Source organism: Oncorhynchus keta, chromosome 17, assembly GCF_023373465.1.
Source record: "Oncorhynchus keta strain PuntledgeMale-10-30-2019 chromosome 17, Oket_V2, whole genome shotgun sequence".
Taxonomy (NCBI): Eukaryota; Metazoa; Chordata; class Actinopteri; order Salmoniformes; family Salmonidae; genus Oncorhynchus; species Oncorhynchus keta.
In genome coordinates this window covers 56,115,662-56,135,131 of record NC_068437.1, presented here as the reverse complement: position 1 = coordinate 56,135,131, position 19,470 = coordinate 56,115,662, and the positions used below count along the sequence as shown (strand labels likewise).

General features: G+C 48.2%; 1 protein-coding gene across 1 annotated transcript in view; it reads left to right on the top strand.

Annotated features, from left to right (window-relative positions):
* The window catches only part of LOC118373858 (potassium/sodium hyperpolarization-activated cyclic nucleotide-gated channel 3-like), a 52,684-nt gene extending 33,702 nt beyond the window's left edge, over positions 1-18,982 (top strand). The window contains exons 4-8 of the mRNA XM_052467032.1: positions 1,538-1,756; positions 6,820-6,966; positions 9,257-9,497; positions 13,693-13,857; positions 16,651-18,982. Coding sequence (XP_052322992.1) covers positions 1,538-1,756; positions 6,820-6,966; positions 9,257-9,497; positions 13,693-13,857; positions 16,651-18,383 — 2,505 coding nt within the window. The 3' untranslated portion in view covers positions 18,384-18,982. The remainder of the gene's footprint in view (positions 1-1,537; positions 1,757-6,819; positions 6,967-9,256; positions 9,498-13,692; positions 13,858-16,650) is intronic.
* The last annotated feature ends 488 nt before the right edge of the window (positions 18,983-19,470 follow it).

The window sequence follows — 19,470 nt, the reverse complement described above, 5'->3', positions numbered from 1 at the left end:
GTCTACCTCTAGTGTCCAGTCTACCCCTAGTGTCCAGTCTACACCTAGTGTCCAGTCTACCCCTAGTGTCCAGTCTACCCCTAGTGTCCAGTCTACACCTAGTGTCCAGTCTACCCCTAGTGTCCAGTCTATCCCTAGTGTCCAATCTACCCCTAGTGTCCAGTCTATCCCTAGTGTCCAGTCTATCCCTAGTGTCCAATCTACCTCTAGTGTCCAGTCTACCTCTAGTGTCCAGTCTACCCCTAGTGTCCAGTCTACCTCTAGTGTCTAGTCTACCCCTAGTGTCCAGTCTATCCCTAGTGTCCAGTCGACCCCTAGTGTCCAGTCTACCTCTAGTGTCCATCTACCTCTAGTGTCCAGTCTACCCCTAGTGTCCAGTCTACCTCTAGTGTCCAGTCTACCTCTAGTGTCCATCTACCTCTAGTGTCCAGTCTACCTCTAGTGTCCAGTCTACCCCTAGTGTCCAGTCTACCTCTAGTGTCCATCTACCTCTAGTGTCCAGTCTACCCCTAGTGTCCAGTCTACCCTTAGTGTCCAGTCTGCCCTTAGTGTCCAGTCTACCCCTAGTGTCCAGTCTATCCCTAGTGTCCAGTCTATCCCTAGTGTCCAGTCCACCCCTAGTGTCCAGTCTACCCCTAGTGTCCAATCTACCCCTAGTGTCCAGTCTATCCTTAGTGTCCAGTCTATCCCTAGTGTCCAGTCTACCTCTAGTGTCCAGTCTACCCCTAGTGTCCAGTCTACCCCTAGTGTCCAGTCTATCCCTAGTGTCCAGTCTACCTCTAGTGTCCAGTCTACCCCGAGTATCCAGTCTACCCCTAGTGTCCAGTCTACCTCTAGTGTCCAGTCTATCCCTCGTGCCCAGTCTACCCCTAGTGTCCAGTCTACCCCTAGTGTCCAGTCTACCTCTAGTGTCCAGTCTACCCCTAGTGTCCAGTCTACCTCTAGTGTCCAGTCTACCTCTAGTGTCCAGTCCACCCCTAGTGTCCAGTCTATCCTTAGTGTCCAGTCTACCTCTAGTATCCAGTCCACCCCTAGTGTCCAGTCTATCCCTAGTGTCCAGTCTACCCCTAGTGTCCAGTCTACCTCTAGTGTCCAGTCTATCCCTAGTGTCCAGTCTATCCCTAGTGTCCAGTCTATCCCTAGTGTCCAGTCTATCCCTAGTGTCCAGTCTACCCCTAGTGTCCAGTCTACCTCTAGTGTCCAGTCTATCCCTAGTGTCCAGTCTATCCCTAGTATCCAGTCTACCTCTAGTGTCCAGTCTATCCCTAGTGTCCAGTCTATCCCTAGTATCCAGTCTACCTCTAGTGTCCAGTCTATCCCTAGTATCCAGTCTACCTCTAGTGTCCAGTCTACCCCTAGTGTCCAGTCTATCCCTAGTGTCCAGTCTACCCCTAGTGTCCAATCTACCCCTAGTGTCCAATCTACCCCTAGTGTCCAGTCTACCCCCCAGTGTCTTCTCATCTCTCATTCCTTTTTCTTTTCTCTCACTCTTCTTTTAATCTCTCCTTCTCTTCTCCTCTCTCCATCCCTCCTACAGAATGACACGTGGGGCCAGCAGTATTCCTATGCCCTGTTCAAGGCTATGAGTCACATGCTGTGTATCGGGTACGGGATGTACCCTCCTGTGGGCTTGGTAGACGTTTGGCTCACCATCCTCAGTATGATCGTGGGAGCCACCTGCTATGCCATGTTCGTAGGCCATGCTACCGCTCTGATCCAGTCACTGGACTCGTCCCGACGTCAGTACCAGGAGAAGGTGAGTGACTGCTGGACTCCGAGTCCGATGGTCTGGCCTTGCCTTCTCAGTAGTGAGGGCCTGAGAGAGAGAGAGAGAGGGAGGGAGGGAGAGAGACAGAGACAGAGACAGAGACAGAGACAGAGACAGACAGAGACATAGAGAGACACCTGTCAGTCTACCTGTTAGCCTACACCTGTTAGTCTACCTGTTAGTCTACTACACCTGTTAGTCTACCTGTTAGTCTACACCTGTTAGTCTACCTGTTAGTCTACCTGTTAGTCTACACCTGTTTACGAATCATGTGACAAATACCATTTGTGATTTGATTGATTTGATTTGAGTATTGTCGTGTCTTTGTCTATGCCGGATTAAGTGATATGACATGCTATTCTATAAAATGCTTTCTCCGTAATTAATATTACCTGATTGAGCTAATCATGTCATTGTAATTAACTAGAAAGTCGGGGCACCACGAAATAATATTTATAGAGCAGTTATCTTCCGAATAAACTCTTAAAGATCTAGTGATATTTGACATCAATAGCAGTCAATATTTATCATCACCCTATTTCAAATCAAATCAAATCTAATCAAATTAAATGAAATAAAGTCAAATCAAATCAAATCAAATGTATTTATATAGCCCTTCGTACATCAGCTGATATCTCAAAGTGCTGTACAGAAACACAGCCTAAAACCCCAAACAGCAAACAATGCAGGTGTAAAAGCACGGTGGCTAGGAAAAACTCCCTAGAAAGGCCAAAACCTAGGAAGAAACCTAGAGAGGAACCGGGCTATGTGGGGTGGCCAGTCCTCTTCTGGCTGTGCCGGGTGGAGATTATAACAGAACGTGGCCAAGATGTTCAAATGTTCATAAATGACCAGCATGGTTGAATAATTAAGGCAGAACATGAAACTAGTAGGTGGACTGGGGACAGCAGAACAGTCCTGGGACAAACTGGAGCAGCAGCATGGCCAGGTGGACTGGGGACAGCAAGGAGTCATCATGTCAGGTAGTCCTGGGGCATGGTCCTGGGCTCAGGTCCTCCGAGAGAGAGAAAGAAAGAGAGAAGGAGAGAATTAGAGAACGCACACTTAGATTCACACAGGACACCGAATAGGACAGGAGAAGTACTCCAGATATAACAAACTGACCCTAGCCCCACAACACATAAACTACTGCAGCATAAATACTGGAGGCTGAGACAGGAGGGGTCAGGAGACACTGTGGCCCCATCCGAGGACACCCCCGGACAGGGCCAAACAGGAAGGATATAACCCCACCCACTTTGCCAAAGCACAGCCCCCACACCACTAGAGGGATATCTTCAACCACCAACTTACCATCCTGAGACAAGGCCGAGTATAGCCCACAAAGATCTCCGCCACGGTACAACCCAAGGGGGGGGGGGGGGCGCCAACCCAGACAGGCTGACCACAACAGTGAATCAACCCACCCAGGTGACGCACCCCCCCCCCAGGGACGGCATGAGAGAGCCCCAGCAAGCCAGTGACTCAGCCCCCGTAACAGGGTTAGAGGCAGAGAATCCCAGTGGAAAGATTTCAGTCTCATTTGAAAGTTGTAAATTCTTGGTTATCTTCACGAACCCTGGCTAACAAGTTGAATCAGCAATACAAAATTGGGTTTAATTATTTATTTACTAAATACCTAACTAATCACACAGAATTACATATACACAGAATTAATCATACATTGATTACAAATGTTGTCATAAAGGGAAACATCCCTAGTGGACGGAACAGATATGACAGCTGGTTACACAAAAGAAAAGGGGTCTGGGTTTGAGTGAAAGAGCGGGAAGACTTGAGGAACAAAGGGAGAAGCCATGCTATCTTCAATACAGTATCTTATGCATTCCAAATTACCGCCCATAAATAATTACTCTGAGCTGCGCATCAGTAGGTTGGTGGTAGATGGAAGGCCGTGTTGCCCAACCGAGTCCTTTGAAGAATGTCTCTGGTGGTAAATTGGATATGTTGTAGTAACGTTGTTGTGTGGTAGACGGAATACTCTGTCTGTTCTTTCCTAGCCCACGTTTGCAGCTGCTGTTGCTAACTCAACGGCTAGGAGGTATCACTTCTGTAGTGACTAAGAGTTCAAAGTTCATACCATTCGCAACAAAAGCTCACACAGAGGTTGGCTTCATTCTGTAGTTATTATCTAAACCATTCTGACATCGGACCGTCGTCCTCACATCCTCGGAACAGCAAGTTATTTGCCCTTTTAACGCAGAGGCTGCAGCCCTCGCGTACTTGGAACAGGAGGTTACATTTTCGTGAAGGCTTTATATAGTGGAGGGAAAAGGGTGTGTCTGAAAAGTTTTATAACCCATGTCTCTTCACAGGGGCGGGCCACTGATTGAGCAGAGCCCTAACCTTATGAAAACCCAAATCTCTCATTTGGAAGCTAAAATTACATTTCATCTCTTCACCAATAATTTTATATTCAAACATTTAGATTTAACAACAATTCCATGTGAATCCGATAACTACAATGTGCAGACTTTCCACTGTAGAGTTTATGTCATCATATCATTGATGAGAATGTCTCAGATGACAAGCGAACTGACATCATATTCATTAAGTACCACTGCATATGTTCAATTGGTCGGATTACCAGAATATAGTTCATTTCCCCCCACATACTGATGTTCCCAGAATCTCTAGGGTAGAGAAAGGATAAAGGGGGGAGAGGTATTTATGACTGTCATAAACCTACCCCCAGGCCAACGTCATGACAGTATAAACAGGTGGTGCAGTACATGCCTTTTTAATTAATCAATCAATTAATCAACTAATCAATTATCTTTGTCTACAGTATAAACAGTTGGAGCAGTACATGCCTTTTTAATGAATCAATCAATGAATCAACTAATCAATTATCTTTGTGTCTACAGTATAAACAGGTGGAGCAGTACATGCCTTTTTAATTCATCAATCAATGAATCAACTAATCAATTATCTTTGTGTCTACAGTATAAACAGGTGGAGCAGTACATGTCTTTTTAATGAATCAACTAATCAATCAATTATCTTTGTTTTGTACAGTATAAACAGGTGGAGCAGTACATGTCTTTTTAATGAATCAACTAATCAATCAATTATCTTTGTCTTGTACAGGATAAACAGGTGGAGCAGTACATGTCTTTCAATTAATCAATCAATTATCTCTGTCTACAGTATAAACAGGTGGAGCAGTACATGTCTTTCAATTAATCAATTAATCAATCAATTATCTCTGTGTCTACAGTATAAACAGGTGGAGCAGTACATGCCTTTTTAATTAATCAATGAATCAACTAATCAATTATCTTTGTCTTGTACAGTATAAACAGGTGGAGCAGTACATTTCTTTTTAATGAATCAACTAATCAATTATCTTTGTCTTGTACAGTATAAACAGGTGGAGCAGTACATGTCTTTCAATGAATCAATGAATCAATCAATTATCTTTGTCTTGTACAGTATAAACAGGTGGAGCAGTACATGTCTTTCAATTAATCAATCAATTATCTTTGTCTTGTACAGTATAAACAGGTGGAGCAGTACATGTCTTTCAATTAATCAATTAATCAATCAATTATCTTTGTCTTGTACAGTATAAACAGGTGGAGCAGTACATGTCTTTTTAATGAATCAACTAATCAATTATCTTTGTATTGTACAGTATAAACAGGTGGAGCAGTACATGTCTTTCAATTAATCAATTAATCAATCAATTATCTTTGTCTTGTACAGTATAAACAGGTGGAGCAGTACATGTCTTTTTAATGAATCAACTAATCAATTATCTTTGTATTGTACAGTATAAACAGGTGGAGCAGTACATGTCTTTCAATTAATCAATTAATCAATCAATTATCTCTGTGTCTACAGTATAAACAGGTGGAGCAGTACATGTCTTTCAATTAATCAATCAACTAATCAATTATCTCTGTGTCTACAGTATAAACAGGTTGTGACGACCCTCCCACTCTGTCTGCCGTATTCTGTCTTTGTTCTTGTTTCCTTATTAGGATGCCGGTGGGCGGAGTTGGGAGGGTCGTCAGCTACATGGGAAACACCTGGGCCAGGTGTCTCCCAGGATAAATACACCACTTCCCCATTCATGGAGGAGACTCTCTCCATGCAGACACCTTTTGTAGATTGTGTTGTGGTTCTTGGTGGCCTTTTGTTTGTTTGCTTTGGCACCTTTCATCACCCTGCATTATCACATTCATACATGCAAAACACTCACTTACACTACTGATTACTGATTACACACACCATTGTATATTATACTTAGTTGCTTTAGTTAATAAATACATATTTTGCTACTCCTTATCTCCACGTTGTCTCCCTTTGTTACGGGCTTTGAGCCGGTTCGTGACAAGGTGGAGCAGTACATGTCTTTCAATCAACTAATCAATTATCTCTGTGTCTACAGTATAAACAGGTGGAGCAGTACATGCCTTTTTAATGAATCAACTAATCAATTATCTCTGTGTCTACAGTATAAACAGGTGGAGCAGTACATGTCTTTCAATAAACTAATCAATTATCTCTGTGTCTACAGTATAAACAGGTGGAGCAGTACATGCCTTTTTAATGAATCAACTAATCAATTATCTCTGTGTCTACAGTATAAACAGGTGGAGCAGTACATGTCTTTCAATAAACTAATCAATTATCTCTGTGTCTACAGTATAAACAGGTGGAGCAGTACATGTCTTTCAATCAACTAATCAATTACCTCTGTGTCTACAGTATAAACAGGTGGAGCAGTACATGTCTTTCAATCAACTAATCAATTACCTCTGTGTCTACAGTATAAACAGGTGGAGCAGTACATGTCTTTCAATCAACTAATCAATTATCTCTGTGTCTACAGTATAAACAGGTGGAGCAGTACATGTCTTTCAATTAATCAATTAATCAATTATCTCTGTGTCTACAGTATAAACAGGTGGAGCAGTACATGTCTTTCAATAAACTAATCAATTATCTCTGTGTCTACAGTATAAACAGGTGGAGCAGTACATGTCTTTCAATCAACTAATCAATTACCTCTGTGTCTACAGTATAAACAGGTGGAGCAGTACATGTCCTTCCACAAGCTTCCTGCCGGCATGCGACAGCGTGTCCATGACTACTATGAACATCGTTTCCAGGGCAAGATGTTTGACGAGGAGAGCATTCTGGGGGAGCTGAACGAACCGCTCAGAGAGGTCAGTGTGTGTGTGTGTGTGTGTGTGTGTGTGTGTGTGTGTGTGTGTGTGTGTGTGTGTGTGTGTGTGTGTGTGTGTGCGTGTGTGTGTGTGACGTCAGACACATTATCATGATAATAATAACCTTTGCGGGTTCTGTCTCAATCACGCCTTAATCTCCATCATCTTAATGACGGAGTCCCAAATGTCACACTATTCCCTTTCTAGCCCACAGGGCTCTGGCATGTAGATAGTGCACTACAGTATGTAGAGGATGGGGTTCCATTTGGGACTCAACCCCTATGACTGCAGTTATTTATCACCCTAATGATGGCAGGGCGTGATGCCTACATCTCATTGGCTAGTAGATTGGACACATTCTGACTTTGTTGAGGGACGTATCCGTTCAATATTCTGTGTAGCACCCTATTGCCTATTTAGTGCCCTGCTTTTGATCAGGGACCATTAGCCTCTGGTCAAAAAGTAGTGCACTACGTAGGGAGTCATTTGGGACAGGGTCTATGTTTGCTGCAAATAAGGGACATAGTGTTTTTTTACCTTTATTTAACTAGGCAAGTCAGTTAAGAACAAATTCTTATTTACAATGACGGCCTACCGGGGAACAGTGGGTTAACTGCCTTGTTCAGGGGGCAGAACGACAGATTTGTACTTTGTCAGCTCGGGGGATCCGATCAAGCAACCTTTACGGTTACTGGCCCAACGCTCTAACCACTAGGCTACGTGCCACCCCTCCACTCTAACCACTAGGCTACGTGCCACCCCTCCACTCTAACCACTAGGCTACGTGCCACCCCTCCACTCTAACCACTAGGCTTCGTGCCACCCCTCCACTCTAACCACTAGGCTATGTGCCACCCCTCCACTCTAACCACTAGGCTATGTGCCACTCCTCCACTCTAACCACTAGGCTACGTGCCACCCCTCCACTCTAACCACTAGGCTTCGTGCCACCCCTCCACTCTAACCACTAGGCTTCGTGCCACCCCTCCACTCTAACCACTAGGCTACGTGCCACCCCTCCACTCTAACCACTAGGCTACGTGCCACCCCTCCACTCTAACCACTAGGCTACGTGCCACCCCTCCACTCTAACCACTAGGCTACGTGCCACCCCTCCACTCTAACCACTAGGCTTCGTGCCACCCCTCCACTCTAACCACTAGGCTACGTGCCACCCCTCCACTCTAACCACTAGGCTACGTGCCACCCCTCCACTCTAACCACTAGGCTACGTGCCACCCCCTCCACTCTAACCACTAGGCTTCGTGCCACCCCTCCACTCTAACCACTAGGCTACATGCCACCCCTCCACTCTAACCACTAGGCTTCGTGCCACCCCTCCACTCTAACCACTAGGCTTCGTGCCACCCCTCCAATCTAACCACTAGGCTTCGTGCCACCCCTCCACTCTAACCACTAGGCTACGTGCCACCCCTCCACTCTAACCACTAGGCTACGTGCCACCCCTCCACTCTAACCACTAGGCTTCGTGCCACCCCTCCACTCTAACCACTAGGCTACGTGCCACCCCTCCACTCTAACCACTAGGCACCCCTCCACTCTAACCACTAGGCTTCGTGCCACCCCTCCACTCTAACCACTAGGCTTCGTGCCACCCCTCCACTCTAACCACTAGGCTACGTGCCACCCCTCCACTCTAACCACTAGGCTACCTGCCACCCCTCCACTCTAACCACTAGGCTTCGTGCCACCCCTCCACTCTAACCACTAGGCTACGTGCCACCCCTCCACTCTAACCACTAGGCTTCGTGCCACCCCTCCACTCTAACCACTAGGCTACGTGCCACCCCTCCACTCTAACCACTAGGCTACGTGCCACCCCTCCACTCTAACCACTAGGCTTCGTGCCACCCCTCCACTCTAACCACTAGGCTTCGTGCCACCCCTCCACTCTAACCACTAGGCTACGTGCCACCCCTCCACTCTAACCACTAGGCTACGTGCCACCCCTCCACTCTAACCACTAGGCTACGTGCCACCCCTCCACTCTAACCACTAGGCTACGTGCCACCCCTCCACTCTAACCACTAAGCTACCTGCCTACAAAATGTTTCTCATGATATCACTTGTGTAAACAATGATTGAATTGTATAATGTAGATCTGACAACCTTTACATATGATATATACCAATAGATCTCTGTTCATATGTCTCTTAAAAGTGTCAAAATGTTTCTCACGATACCACCTTGCTAGTGTCCTGAATCTTATTCTCCTTTTTGTGTACTTAAAATGTAGTTTTCTTCTATTTCATGATTTCTGTCTTTGCAGGAGATCGTCAACTTCAACTGTCGTAAGCTGGTGGCTTCGATGCCTCTGTTCGCCAACGCCGACCCCAACTTTGTGACGTCGATGCTGACCAAGCTGCGTTTTGAGGTGTTCCAGCCCATGGATAGCGTGGTTATGGAAGGGACCGTTGGCAGAAAGATGTACTTCATCCAACACGGGGTGGTCTGCGTCATCGCCAAGGGCAACAAAGAGACCAAGCTGTCTGACGGGTCCTACTTTGGAGGTAGGAAAGATGTCACAGAGCCTCTGTTACAATATCCACACACACCGGCCAAACCCGGACGACGCTGGGCCAATTGTGCGCCGCCCTATGGGACTCCCAATCACGGCCGGGTTGTGATACAGCCTGGAATCGAACCAGGGTCTGAAAACACAATAAAACATGATAAAAACACAAGAAAACACAAGAAAATGCCATTAAAACACAAATAAACACAATTAAAACAATAAAATACAATTAAAACACAATAAAACTGAAAAAAATAGAGAAAAGTTTGAATGTGGACGGTGTAAATACCCGCCCCTGGGGGACCCCACATCGTGTCTATACCCCTGGGGGACCCCATATCGTGTCTATACCCCTGGGGGACCCCACATCGTGTCAATACCCGCCCCTGGGGGATCCCACATCGTGTCTATACCCCTGGGGGACCCCACATCGTGTCAATACCTGTCCCTGGGGGACCCCACATGGGTGCTGGAGGTTACCTGCCCCTGGGGGACCCCACATGTTCTTCTCCAAACCTAATCCATTGATTCATTACATTACATCAGGTCAATATGGGGGACTCTGTGTTACAGCCCCTGGGGGACACATAATTTATACCGCCCCTGGGGGACCCCACATCGTGTCAATACCTGCCCCTGGGGGACCCCACATCGTGTCTATACCCCTGGGTGACCCCACATCGTGTCAATACCCACCCCTGGGGGACCCCACTGTGTCATTAAACTGGGGGAACATCGAGAATATAATCCATTCAACCCCTGGGGAACATTAAACCTGGGGAAATGTGTGTTATGTCTGGGGGACCCCACACTGTATTGGGGAACATCGTGTCAATTCATGGGGATAAGCAAAAGATGGGGGAAATCGTGTCAATAAATGGGGGAAATAGATTCAAAAAACTAAATAGTGTCTAACCCCTGGGGGATCCCACATCGTGTCAATACCCCTGGGGGACCCCACATCGTGTCAATACCTGCCCCTGGGGGACCCCACATCGTGTCAATACCCCTGGGGGACCCCACATCGTGTCTATACCCCTGGGGGACCCCACATTGTTCCGGGATATTCGTTTGATTTATTTATGGAATTTATTTCACAGAGACATTTGCCATTAATAAATATTTCAGTGTTCACTTAATATCAATGTCAATGTGCCAGCGTTAGCCAAATAAGGCAGATTTAGCTACATTTGGACCATAGTCCCCGGAGATGAGGAGTGGAAATAGAATGTTGTCGAAACGGAACCCCGGGGGAGATCACATGGGTGCTGGAGGTTCCGGGGGAGATCACATGGGTGCTGGAGGTTCCGGGGGAGATTCCCGGGGATGTTCTTCTCCAAACATAATCCATTGATTCATTACATTAATTTATATGACTCTGTGTTACAGACAAGACAATAATTTATACCAATCATCTCACAAGGGCTTTGGATTTAGTTGAGGTTGAGCTTTGTGATGGAGTTGTGTCCACTGTGTCTATTAAACTGTAACATGAGAATATAATCCATTCAACACGAAGATTAAACCTGAAATGTGTGTTATGTCTGTGCACTGTATTGAACAAGAATTCATGATAAGCAAAAGATTTGAGAAATCTAATAAATAAATAGATTAAAAAACTAAATAGAACTAAAGGAGGCCAGAGAGAGAGAGAGAGAGAGACACACACACAGACAGGAAGGAAGGGAGAGAGAGACAGGCAGGAACTAAAGGAGGCCAGAAAGAGAGAGAGAGAGACAGACAGGAACTAAAGGAGGCCAGAGAGAGAGACAGGAAGGGAGAGAGAGAGACAGGAACTAAAGGAGGCCAGAAAGAGAGAGAGACACAGACAGGAACTAAAGGAGGCCAGAAAGAGAGATAGAGAGACAGACAGGAACTAAAGGAGGCCAGAAAGAGAGAGAGAGAGAGAGAGAGACAGACAGGAACTAAAGGAAGCCAGAAAGAGAGAGAGAGACAGACAGGAACTAAAGGAGGCCAGAAAGAGAGAGAGAGACAGACAGGAACTAAAGGAGGCCAGAAAGAGAGAGAGACACAGACAGGAACTAAAGGAACCAGAAAGGTTGCAAGAAGACGAGCTGACAAGGAACAAAGGAGGCCCCTGAACAGGCAGTTAACACAGACAGGACTGTTCCTAGGCCAGAAAAAATAAGAACAGACAGGAACTGACTTGCCTAGTAAAATAAAGGTAAAATAAAAAATAAAAGAAAGAGAGAGAGAGACACAGACAGGAACTAAAGGAGGCCAGAAAGAGAGAGAGAGACAGACAGGAACTAAAGGAGGCCAGAAAGAGAGAGAGAGACAGACAGGAACTAAAGGAGGCCAGAAAGAGAGAGAGAGACACAGACAGGAACTAAAGGAGGCCAGAGAGAGAGAGACAGACAGACAGGAACTAAAGGAGGCCAGAAAGAGAGAGAGAGACACAGACAGGAACTAAAGGAGGCCAGAGAGAGAGAGAGAGACAGACAGGAACTAAAGGAGGCCAGAAAGAGAGATAGAGACACAGACAGGAACTAAAGGAGGACAGAAAGAGAGAGAGAGACACAGACAGGAACTAAAGGAGGCCAGAAAGAGAGAGAGAGACACAGACAGGAACTAAAGGCCAGAAAGAGAGAGAGAGACACAGACAGGAACTAAAGGAGGCCAGAAAGAGAGAGAGAGACAGGAACTAAAGGAGGCCAGAAAGAGAGAGAGAGACAGACAGGAACTAAAGGAGGCCAGAAAGAGAGAGAGACACAGACATGAACTAAAGGAGGCCAGAAAGAGAGATAGAGAGACAGACAGGAACTAAAGGAGGCCAGAAAGAGAGAGACAGACAGACAGGAACTAAAGGAGGCCAGAAAGAGAGAGAGAGACAGACAGGAACTAAAGGAGGCCAGAAAGAGAGAGAGAGACATAGACAGGAACTAAAGGAGGCCAGAAAGAGAGAGAGAGACAGACAGGAACTAAAGGAGGCCAGAAAGAGAGAGAGAGACAGACAGGAACTAAAGGAGGCCAGAAAGAGAGAGAGAGACACAGACAGGAACTAAAGGAGGCCAGAAAGAGAGAGAGAGACACAGACGGGAACTAAAGGAGGCCAGAGAGAGAGAGACAGACAGACAGGAACTAAAGGAGGCCAGAAAGAGAGAGAGAGACACAGACAGGAACTAAAGGAGGCCAGAGAGAGAGAGAGAGACAGACAGGAACTAAAGGAGGCCAGAAAGAGAGAGAGAGACACAGACAGGAACTAAAGGAGGCCAGAAAGAGAGAGAGAGACACAGACAGGAACTAAAGGAGGCCAGAGAGAGAGAGAGAGACAGACAGGAACTAAAGGAGGCCAGAAAGAGAGAGAGAGACACAGACAGGAACTAAAGGAGGCCAGAAAGAGAGAGAGAGACAGGAACTAAAGGAGGCCAGAAAGAGAGAGAGAGACAGACAGGAACTAAAGGAGGCCAGAAAGAGAGAGAGAGACAGACAGGAACTAAAGGAGGCCAGAAAGAGAGAGAGAGAGACAGACAGGCAGGCAGGCAGGCAGGCAGACAGACAGACAAACAGGGTCACAGACAGACAGACAGACAGACAGACAGACAGACAGACAGACAGGGTCACGTACAGACAGACAGACAGACAGGGAGGGAGGGAGACAGGGAGGGAGGGAGACAGGGAGACAGACAGACAGACAGACAGACAGACAGACAGACAGACAGACAGACAGACAGACAGACCAGACAGCTTCCCTTGATAATACTCCTACATAGTTTTTTTTACTAGAACGGAGCTTGGGTTGTTTTTATTTAGCTGATCTGACGATAGAAGGACCAGACGAGGTCAGAACATTAAGTCCTCCATCGGTGGAATTAGTCCAGAAAACACTACTCTTGTTTTGTGTGTTTTATCGACTCATATTGACGATATGATCATTTACTCTGACTCCCTGTCCTCTGGTGCGTAACAGTACATGGAGGCCAGCACAAACAGCTGTGTTTCATAATGAGAATATCAGACGTTTTGTAACCGTTTACTTTGGAAATCAAATACTCACATTGTATAATGTGTTTTACATAGAAATAGGGCACGATAGTGCTCCTCTCCTCAATATCAAAAAATATCATTCTATGAAATAGGTTTAATATTTCATGCTACGTGTGCGGACAAAACTAAATCCAAGTGGTCGGTTGACATCGAGACCTGAAGCATTCTTCTTTTCCCTGCAGAGATCTGCCTGCTGACTCGAGGCAGAAGAACGGCCAGTGTTCGCGCTGAGACATACTGCCGGCTGTACTCTCTGTCTGTGGACAACTTTAACGAGGTCCTGGAGGAGTACCCCATGATGAGACGGGCCTTCGAGACCGTGGCTCTGGACCGGCTGGGCCGCATAGGTGACAACTTACAGAGGGCCATCAACCTAGGATTGGTTTCCCAAAGCCTTCGTAGCTACAGTAGTATGATATTCCTCTCAAGAACCTCTCAACAACCTCTCAACAACCTCTCAACAACCTAACACAATTTGTAAAAATGAGGCATATTGCTGTTCTACCAAAGTGTCACTGTGCCTGTCACTGTGCCGGTCACTGTGCCACTCACTGTGCCACTCACTGTGCCAGTCACTGTGCCACTCACTGTGCCCGTCACTGTGCCTGTCACTGTGCCTGTCACTGTGCCTGTCACTGTGCCTGTCACTGTGCCACTCACTGTGCCACTCACTGTGCCAGTCACTGTGCCTGTCACTGTGCCCGTCACTGTGCCCTCACTGTGCCTGTCACTGTGCCTGTCACTGTGCCCGTCACTGTGCCTGTCACTGTGCCTGTCACTGTGCCAGTCACTGTGCCTGTCACTGTGCCTGTCACTGTGCCACTCACTGTGCCACTCACTGTGCCAGTCACTGTGCCACTCACTGTGCCCGTCACTGTGCCACTCACTGTGCCAGTCACTGTGCCACTCACTGTGCCCGTCACTGTGCCCGTCACTGTGCCCGTCACTGTGCCACTCACTGTGCCCGTCACTGTGCCCGTCACTGTGCCAGTCACTGCCTGTCACTGTGCCCGTCACTGTGCCTGTCACTGTGCCTGTCACTGTGCCTGTCACTGTGCCCGTCACTGTGCCACTGTGCCCGTCACTGTGCCTGTCACTGTGCCTGTCACTGTGCCTGTCACTGTGCCACTGTGCCAGTCACTGTGCCCGTCACTGTGCCACTCACTGTGCCTGTCACTGTGCCTGTCACTGTGCCAGTCACTGTGCCCGTCACTGTGCCCGTCACTGTGCCAGTCACTGTGTCACTGTCACTGTGCCTGTCACTGTGCCAGTCACTGTGCCACTCACTGTGCCACGTCACTGTGCCCGTCACTGTGCCCGTCACTGTGCAGTCACTGTGCCTGTCACTGTGCCTGTCACTGTGCCTGTCACTGTGCCAGTCACTGTGCCAGTCACTGTGCCAGTCACTGTGCCCGTCACTGTCACTGTGCCCGTCACTGTGCCACTCACTGTGCACTGTCAGTCACTGTGCCTGTCACTGTGCCTGTCACTGTGCCTGTCACTGTGCCAGTCACTGTGCCTGTCACTGTGCCAGTCACTGTGCCCCACTGTCACTGTGCCAGTCACTGTGCCACTCACTGTGCCTGTCACTGTGCCTGTCACTGTGCCAGTCACTGTGCCCGTCACTGTGCCAGTCACTGTGCCCGTCACTGTGCCAGTCACTGTGCCAGTCACTGTGCCAGTCACTGTGCCCGTCACTGTGCCCGTCACTGTGCCCGTCACTGTGCCCGTCACTGTGCCAGTCACTGTGCCAGTCACTGTGCCTGTCACTGTGCCAGTCACTGTGCCAGTCACTGTGCCAGTCACTGTGCCAGTCACTGTGCCCGTCACTGTGCCACTCACTGTGCCCGTCACTGTGCCTGTCACTGTGCCAGTCACTGTGCCACTCACTGTGCCTGTCACTGTGCCTGTCACTGTGCCCATCACTGTGCCACTCACTGTGCCTGTCACTGTGCCCGTCACTGTGCCTGTCACTGTGCCCGTCACTGTGCCAGTCACTGTGCCCGTCACTGTGCCTGTCACTGTGCCTGTCACTGTGCCTGTCACTGTGCCTGTCACTGTGCCCGTCACTGTGCCCGTCACTGTGCCCGTCACTGTGCCTGTCACTGTGCCTGTCACTGTGCCCGTCACTGTGCCCGTCACTGTGCCCGTCACTGTGCCCGTCACTGTGCCCGTCACTGTGCCCGTCACTGTGCCCGTCACTGTGCCCGTCACTGTGCCTGTCACTGTGCCACTCACTGTGCCAGTCACTGTGCCTGTCACTGTGCCTGTCACTGTGCCTGTCACTGTGCCTGTCACTGTGCCCGTCACTGTGCCCGTCACTGTGCCCGTCACTGTGCCCGTCACTGTGCCCGTCACTGTGCCCGTCACTGTGCCCGTCACTGTGCCCGTCACTGTGCCCGTCACTGTGCCCGTCACTGTGCCAGTCACTGTGCCAGTCACTGTGCCCGTCACTGTGCCCGTCACTGTGCCTGTCACTGTGCCTGTCACTGTGCCCGTCACTGTGCCTGTCACTGTGCCAGTCACTGTGCCTGTCACTGTGCCAGTCACTGTGCCAGTCCTAGAGCAGCTCTACTGCACTTTCTCTGTACTGTTCTTAATGCATTTTAATTATAACCTGGAAGGATTTTAACTGGCTGAATATGTGAAAAGAAAGTGTGAGAATGAAATTCAGGCAAGCCGATGGTGATCTCTTATGTCAGCACATTTGACTGTTTTAATTCAGAAGGGGCGAGATATCTCGTTGCCCTGAGGTGAAAGCATTGTGTAAAAAAGGCCCTCATTTAGCTGTGGTTTAATGGATGACAGGCAGGGTTTGATAAGCCCTACTGTGGTGTGCAGAACCAAGGCCTCTCTCTAATTCTCGTTCTCTCTAATTCTCGTTCTCTCTAATTCTCGTTCTCTCTAATTCTGTTTCTCTCCAATTATGTTTCTCTCCAATTCTCGTTCTCTCTCATTCTGGTTCTCTCTCATTCTGGTTCTCTCTAATTCTGGTTCTCTCTCATTCTGGTTCTCTCTCATTCTGGTTCTCTCTAATTCTGGTTCTCTCTAATGATGAATCAAATATGACAGCCACACCCAAAGATGACTGCAACAGATACACATACTAATCTTTCTCTCTTTGACTTTCTTCTCTACAGGAAAGAGGAACTCTGTGCTCCAACACAAAGTCACCCAGAACTCAGGAGCTGTGAACCTCCTGGAGAACGCGATCATCCAGAGGATCGTACAACAAGACCGGGACATGGCCATCCAGAGCAACATGTCTCCTCTGTCCCTGGATCCCGACGCCCTATCTCCCACCTCCACCCCGGGGGTCATCTGGGCTCCCTTGGTCCAGGGCCCCCTCCAGACCGCTGCAGCCACCACCTCCCTGGCTCTGGCCTTCTCCCACTCCCATCTCCACGCCCAGCTCCCTCCGATCCTCTTTCACCGTCCGCTCTCTGTCTCCGAGTCATTCAAGGATCCTAGAGGCCAGGGTCTGCAGAGGGGCATGTTTGTGGGCGTGTCCAGTGGCTGTGGCTCCGGGGGTGCGTCTCCGGACAGTTCTGTGATGTTCTGTTCTGGAGTGGACACTCCGATATTAGCCTCGCTCCGGGCGCAGCATTTAGTCTCCACAGCCTCCTCCATGTATCCTCTGTCACCTCTGACCTCCATGTACCAGCCCACCTCCTCCATCACCTCCACCGACTCCCAGGCTCAGCCCAGCAGAGCCTCTCCCTTCCCCATGGGCCAGGCCTCCATCCGGGAGTATCCACCCTCCTCCTCCACCTCCACCTGCATGGCTCAGCTCCAGCACCACCACCCCTACGGCCCACCAGGGACCCACCAGCAGGAGGCACCAGGGAGGCCCACCATGGGCACGCCGAGATACCCAGCCCACTCAGCCCCCTCTGGTTCCACTCTAAGCCCTCTCATCTGTAGCCCTGTCAGCCCCATCCTGAGCCAGCTACAGAACTCTCACACTAACAGCGCTCAGCAGCAGCAGCACGTCAAGATGGGACCTGGTCATCAGGAGAGAGCAGGTCACCTCCTCCTCCCCCACTGTCCCTACACGACCACAAGCCCTAGCAACCCCACCCAGCACCACAGCTCCAGTGGGTTTCTATCTATATCTATCCCAGAACAGGCCAGCGTTGGGGGTGTTGGAGGTGTTGGAGGCATTGTAGGTGTTGGAGGCGTTGGAGGTGTTGGAGTCCCATCCTCCCTGGTGCATCACAGTCTGGCAGACCTCCACCCCGGCCTCCACCCCAGTCTCCTCCCACAGGTTCTCCCAGAGCACTCTGCTCATTCTTCCCACTTTGCCCTGGCCTCGCTGGCCCAGTACGGGTCAGGGGATGGCTCCCCGGCCTGTACCCCACCAGTAACACACAGCCCCACCATCCACAGCCAGCTCCACAGCCAGCTCCACAGCCAGCTCCACAGCCAGCTCCACAGCCAACCCTCCAGCGCCAATTGCTCTCACAGCTCCCTCACCCCACAGACATCATGCCCTCCCCAGGTAGATGGGAGAGGGCTGAGGGCAGAGTGCAGAGGGCAGAGGGCAGAGTCCCTGGTGGATCTCTTCATGCAGGATGCCAGGACTATCCCCACTGTTTCCACCTCGGGCTCACACAGCTATCTACCCCAGGAAGGGGCTCTCTCCATATCTTCAGGGGGGCTTGGTTCCTCTCTTCCCATGGTGGGTGGCAGCAGTAATAAATGGTACAGCCCCACCCCAGGGCACGCCACTCCTCTGAGTCACTACACTCCCATGGGATCTGAACCTCCAACTGCCGTGAGCCAAAAAGCACCGAACTCTTCGCATCCCAACCAAAGTCGTCCTGTTACCGGGGCAGAGGACACAGTCTCCAATCTCCCTTCCAACTTGTGAGGTTTAAAAACACCCTCCTGCGATGCTTGAACTAGGGCGAAATTGTCTTTGCTATTGGAATTGTGTTTTTTATTTATTGCTAGTGTAGGTTTTATATTATTCAAGGAGGGTGTGAGGGAGTACATATCTATATTGCAGGAAAAAGACTTAGGAGAAAGATGTATTTTTTTATGCAGAGTGAATGAACAGAGTGAGTTCCCAGCGGACGAAAACTAGTTCTGGCTGTAAACAATTGGTAATGATGTCATTTCAGCCATCTTTGGCCACTGGGTTAAGTATTTTTCTACAGTACAATGCTACTACTACTGTACTATGTTGAATGTGGAGGTACTGTACCAATATGGATGGCTGGATAATATTAAACCACAAGAAAATATATTGACCAATTTCCGATAACATAAAATATATATTCTAGCCTATATCCTCACGTTGTAATTTTGTGTAAAAGTATTTGTTAAACATGCATATTTATCTAACCTTTGACCCTTATAGAGATTATAACAACAAAATATATTGACCTTTTTTAATTCATATGATATTTTCTCAGTGTATTGTGGTTCCCTTTTTCACTTCCTGTTGTGGAAGTGTGGAGAACGTGAGGCCACCCAAAGTAAAGGACTATGACTGAACTGCACTTTGGTACATTTCAGAGATTAACTGAAAAAAATGTAGATGGTATGTCTAGCAATATCTTGTTTCAGCCACATTGGATGGATCCTTGTGTATGTGTTCTAAGAATATATGTCTACATTCTGTATACATTTTTAACTAGATATCTAAACATAATAATAGCTCATCAAAAGACATGAATACATGTTTTTGACAAGTGACTGTGGATTTTAAAGTAAAACGTTTGGAAATTAATCATTGGGTTTTGGATGAAAGTAAGCATTGTGAGAATACAGTAAGCCTAGTGAGAATACAGTAATACTTGTCAGAATACAGTAAGCCTAGTGAGAATACAGTAATACTTGTGAGAATACAGTGAGGAAAAAAGAGTGAGTGACTCGACACAGTAATCTTTGTGTCTGTGTGGCTATACAGACAGTACAGTCAGAGGTACATGTGAGGTCTGTGTGTGGACTGG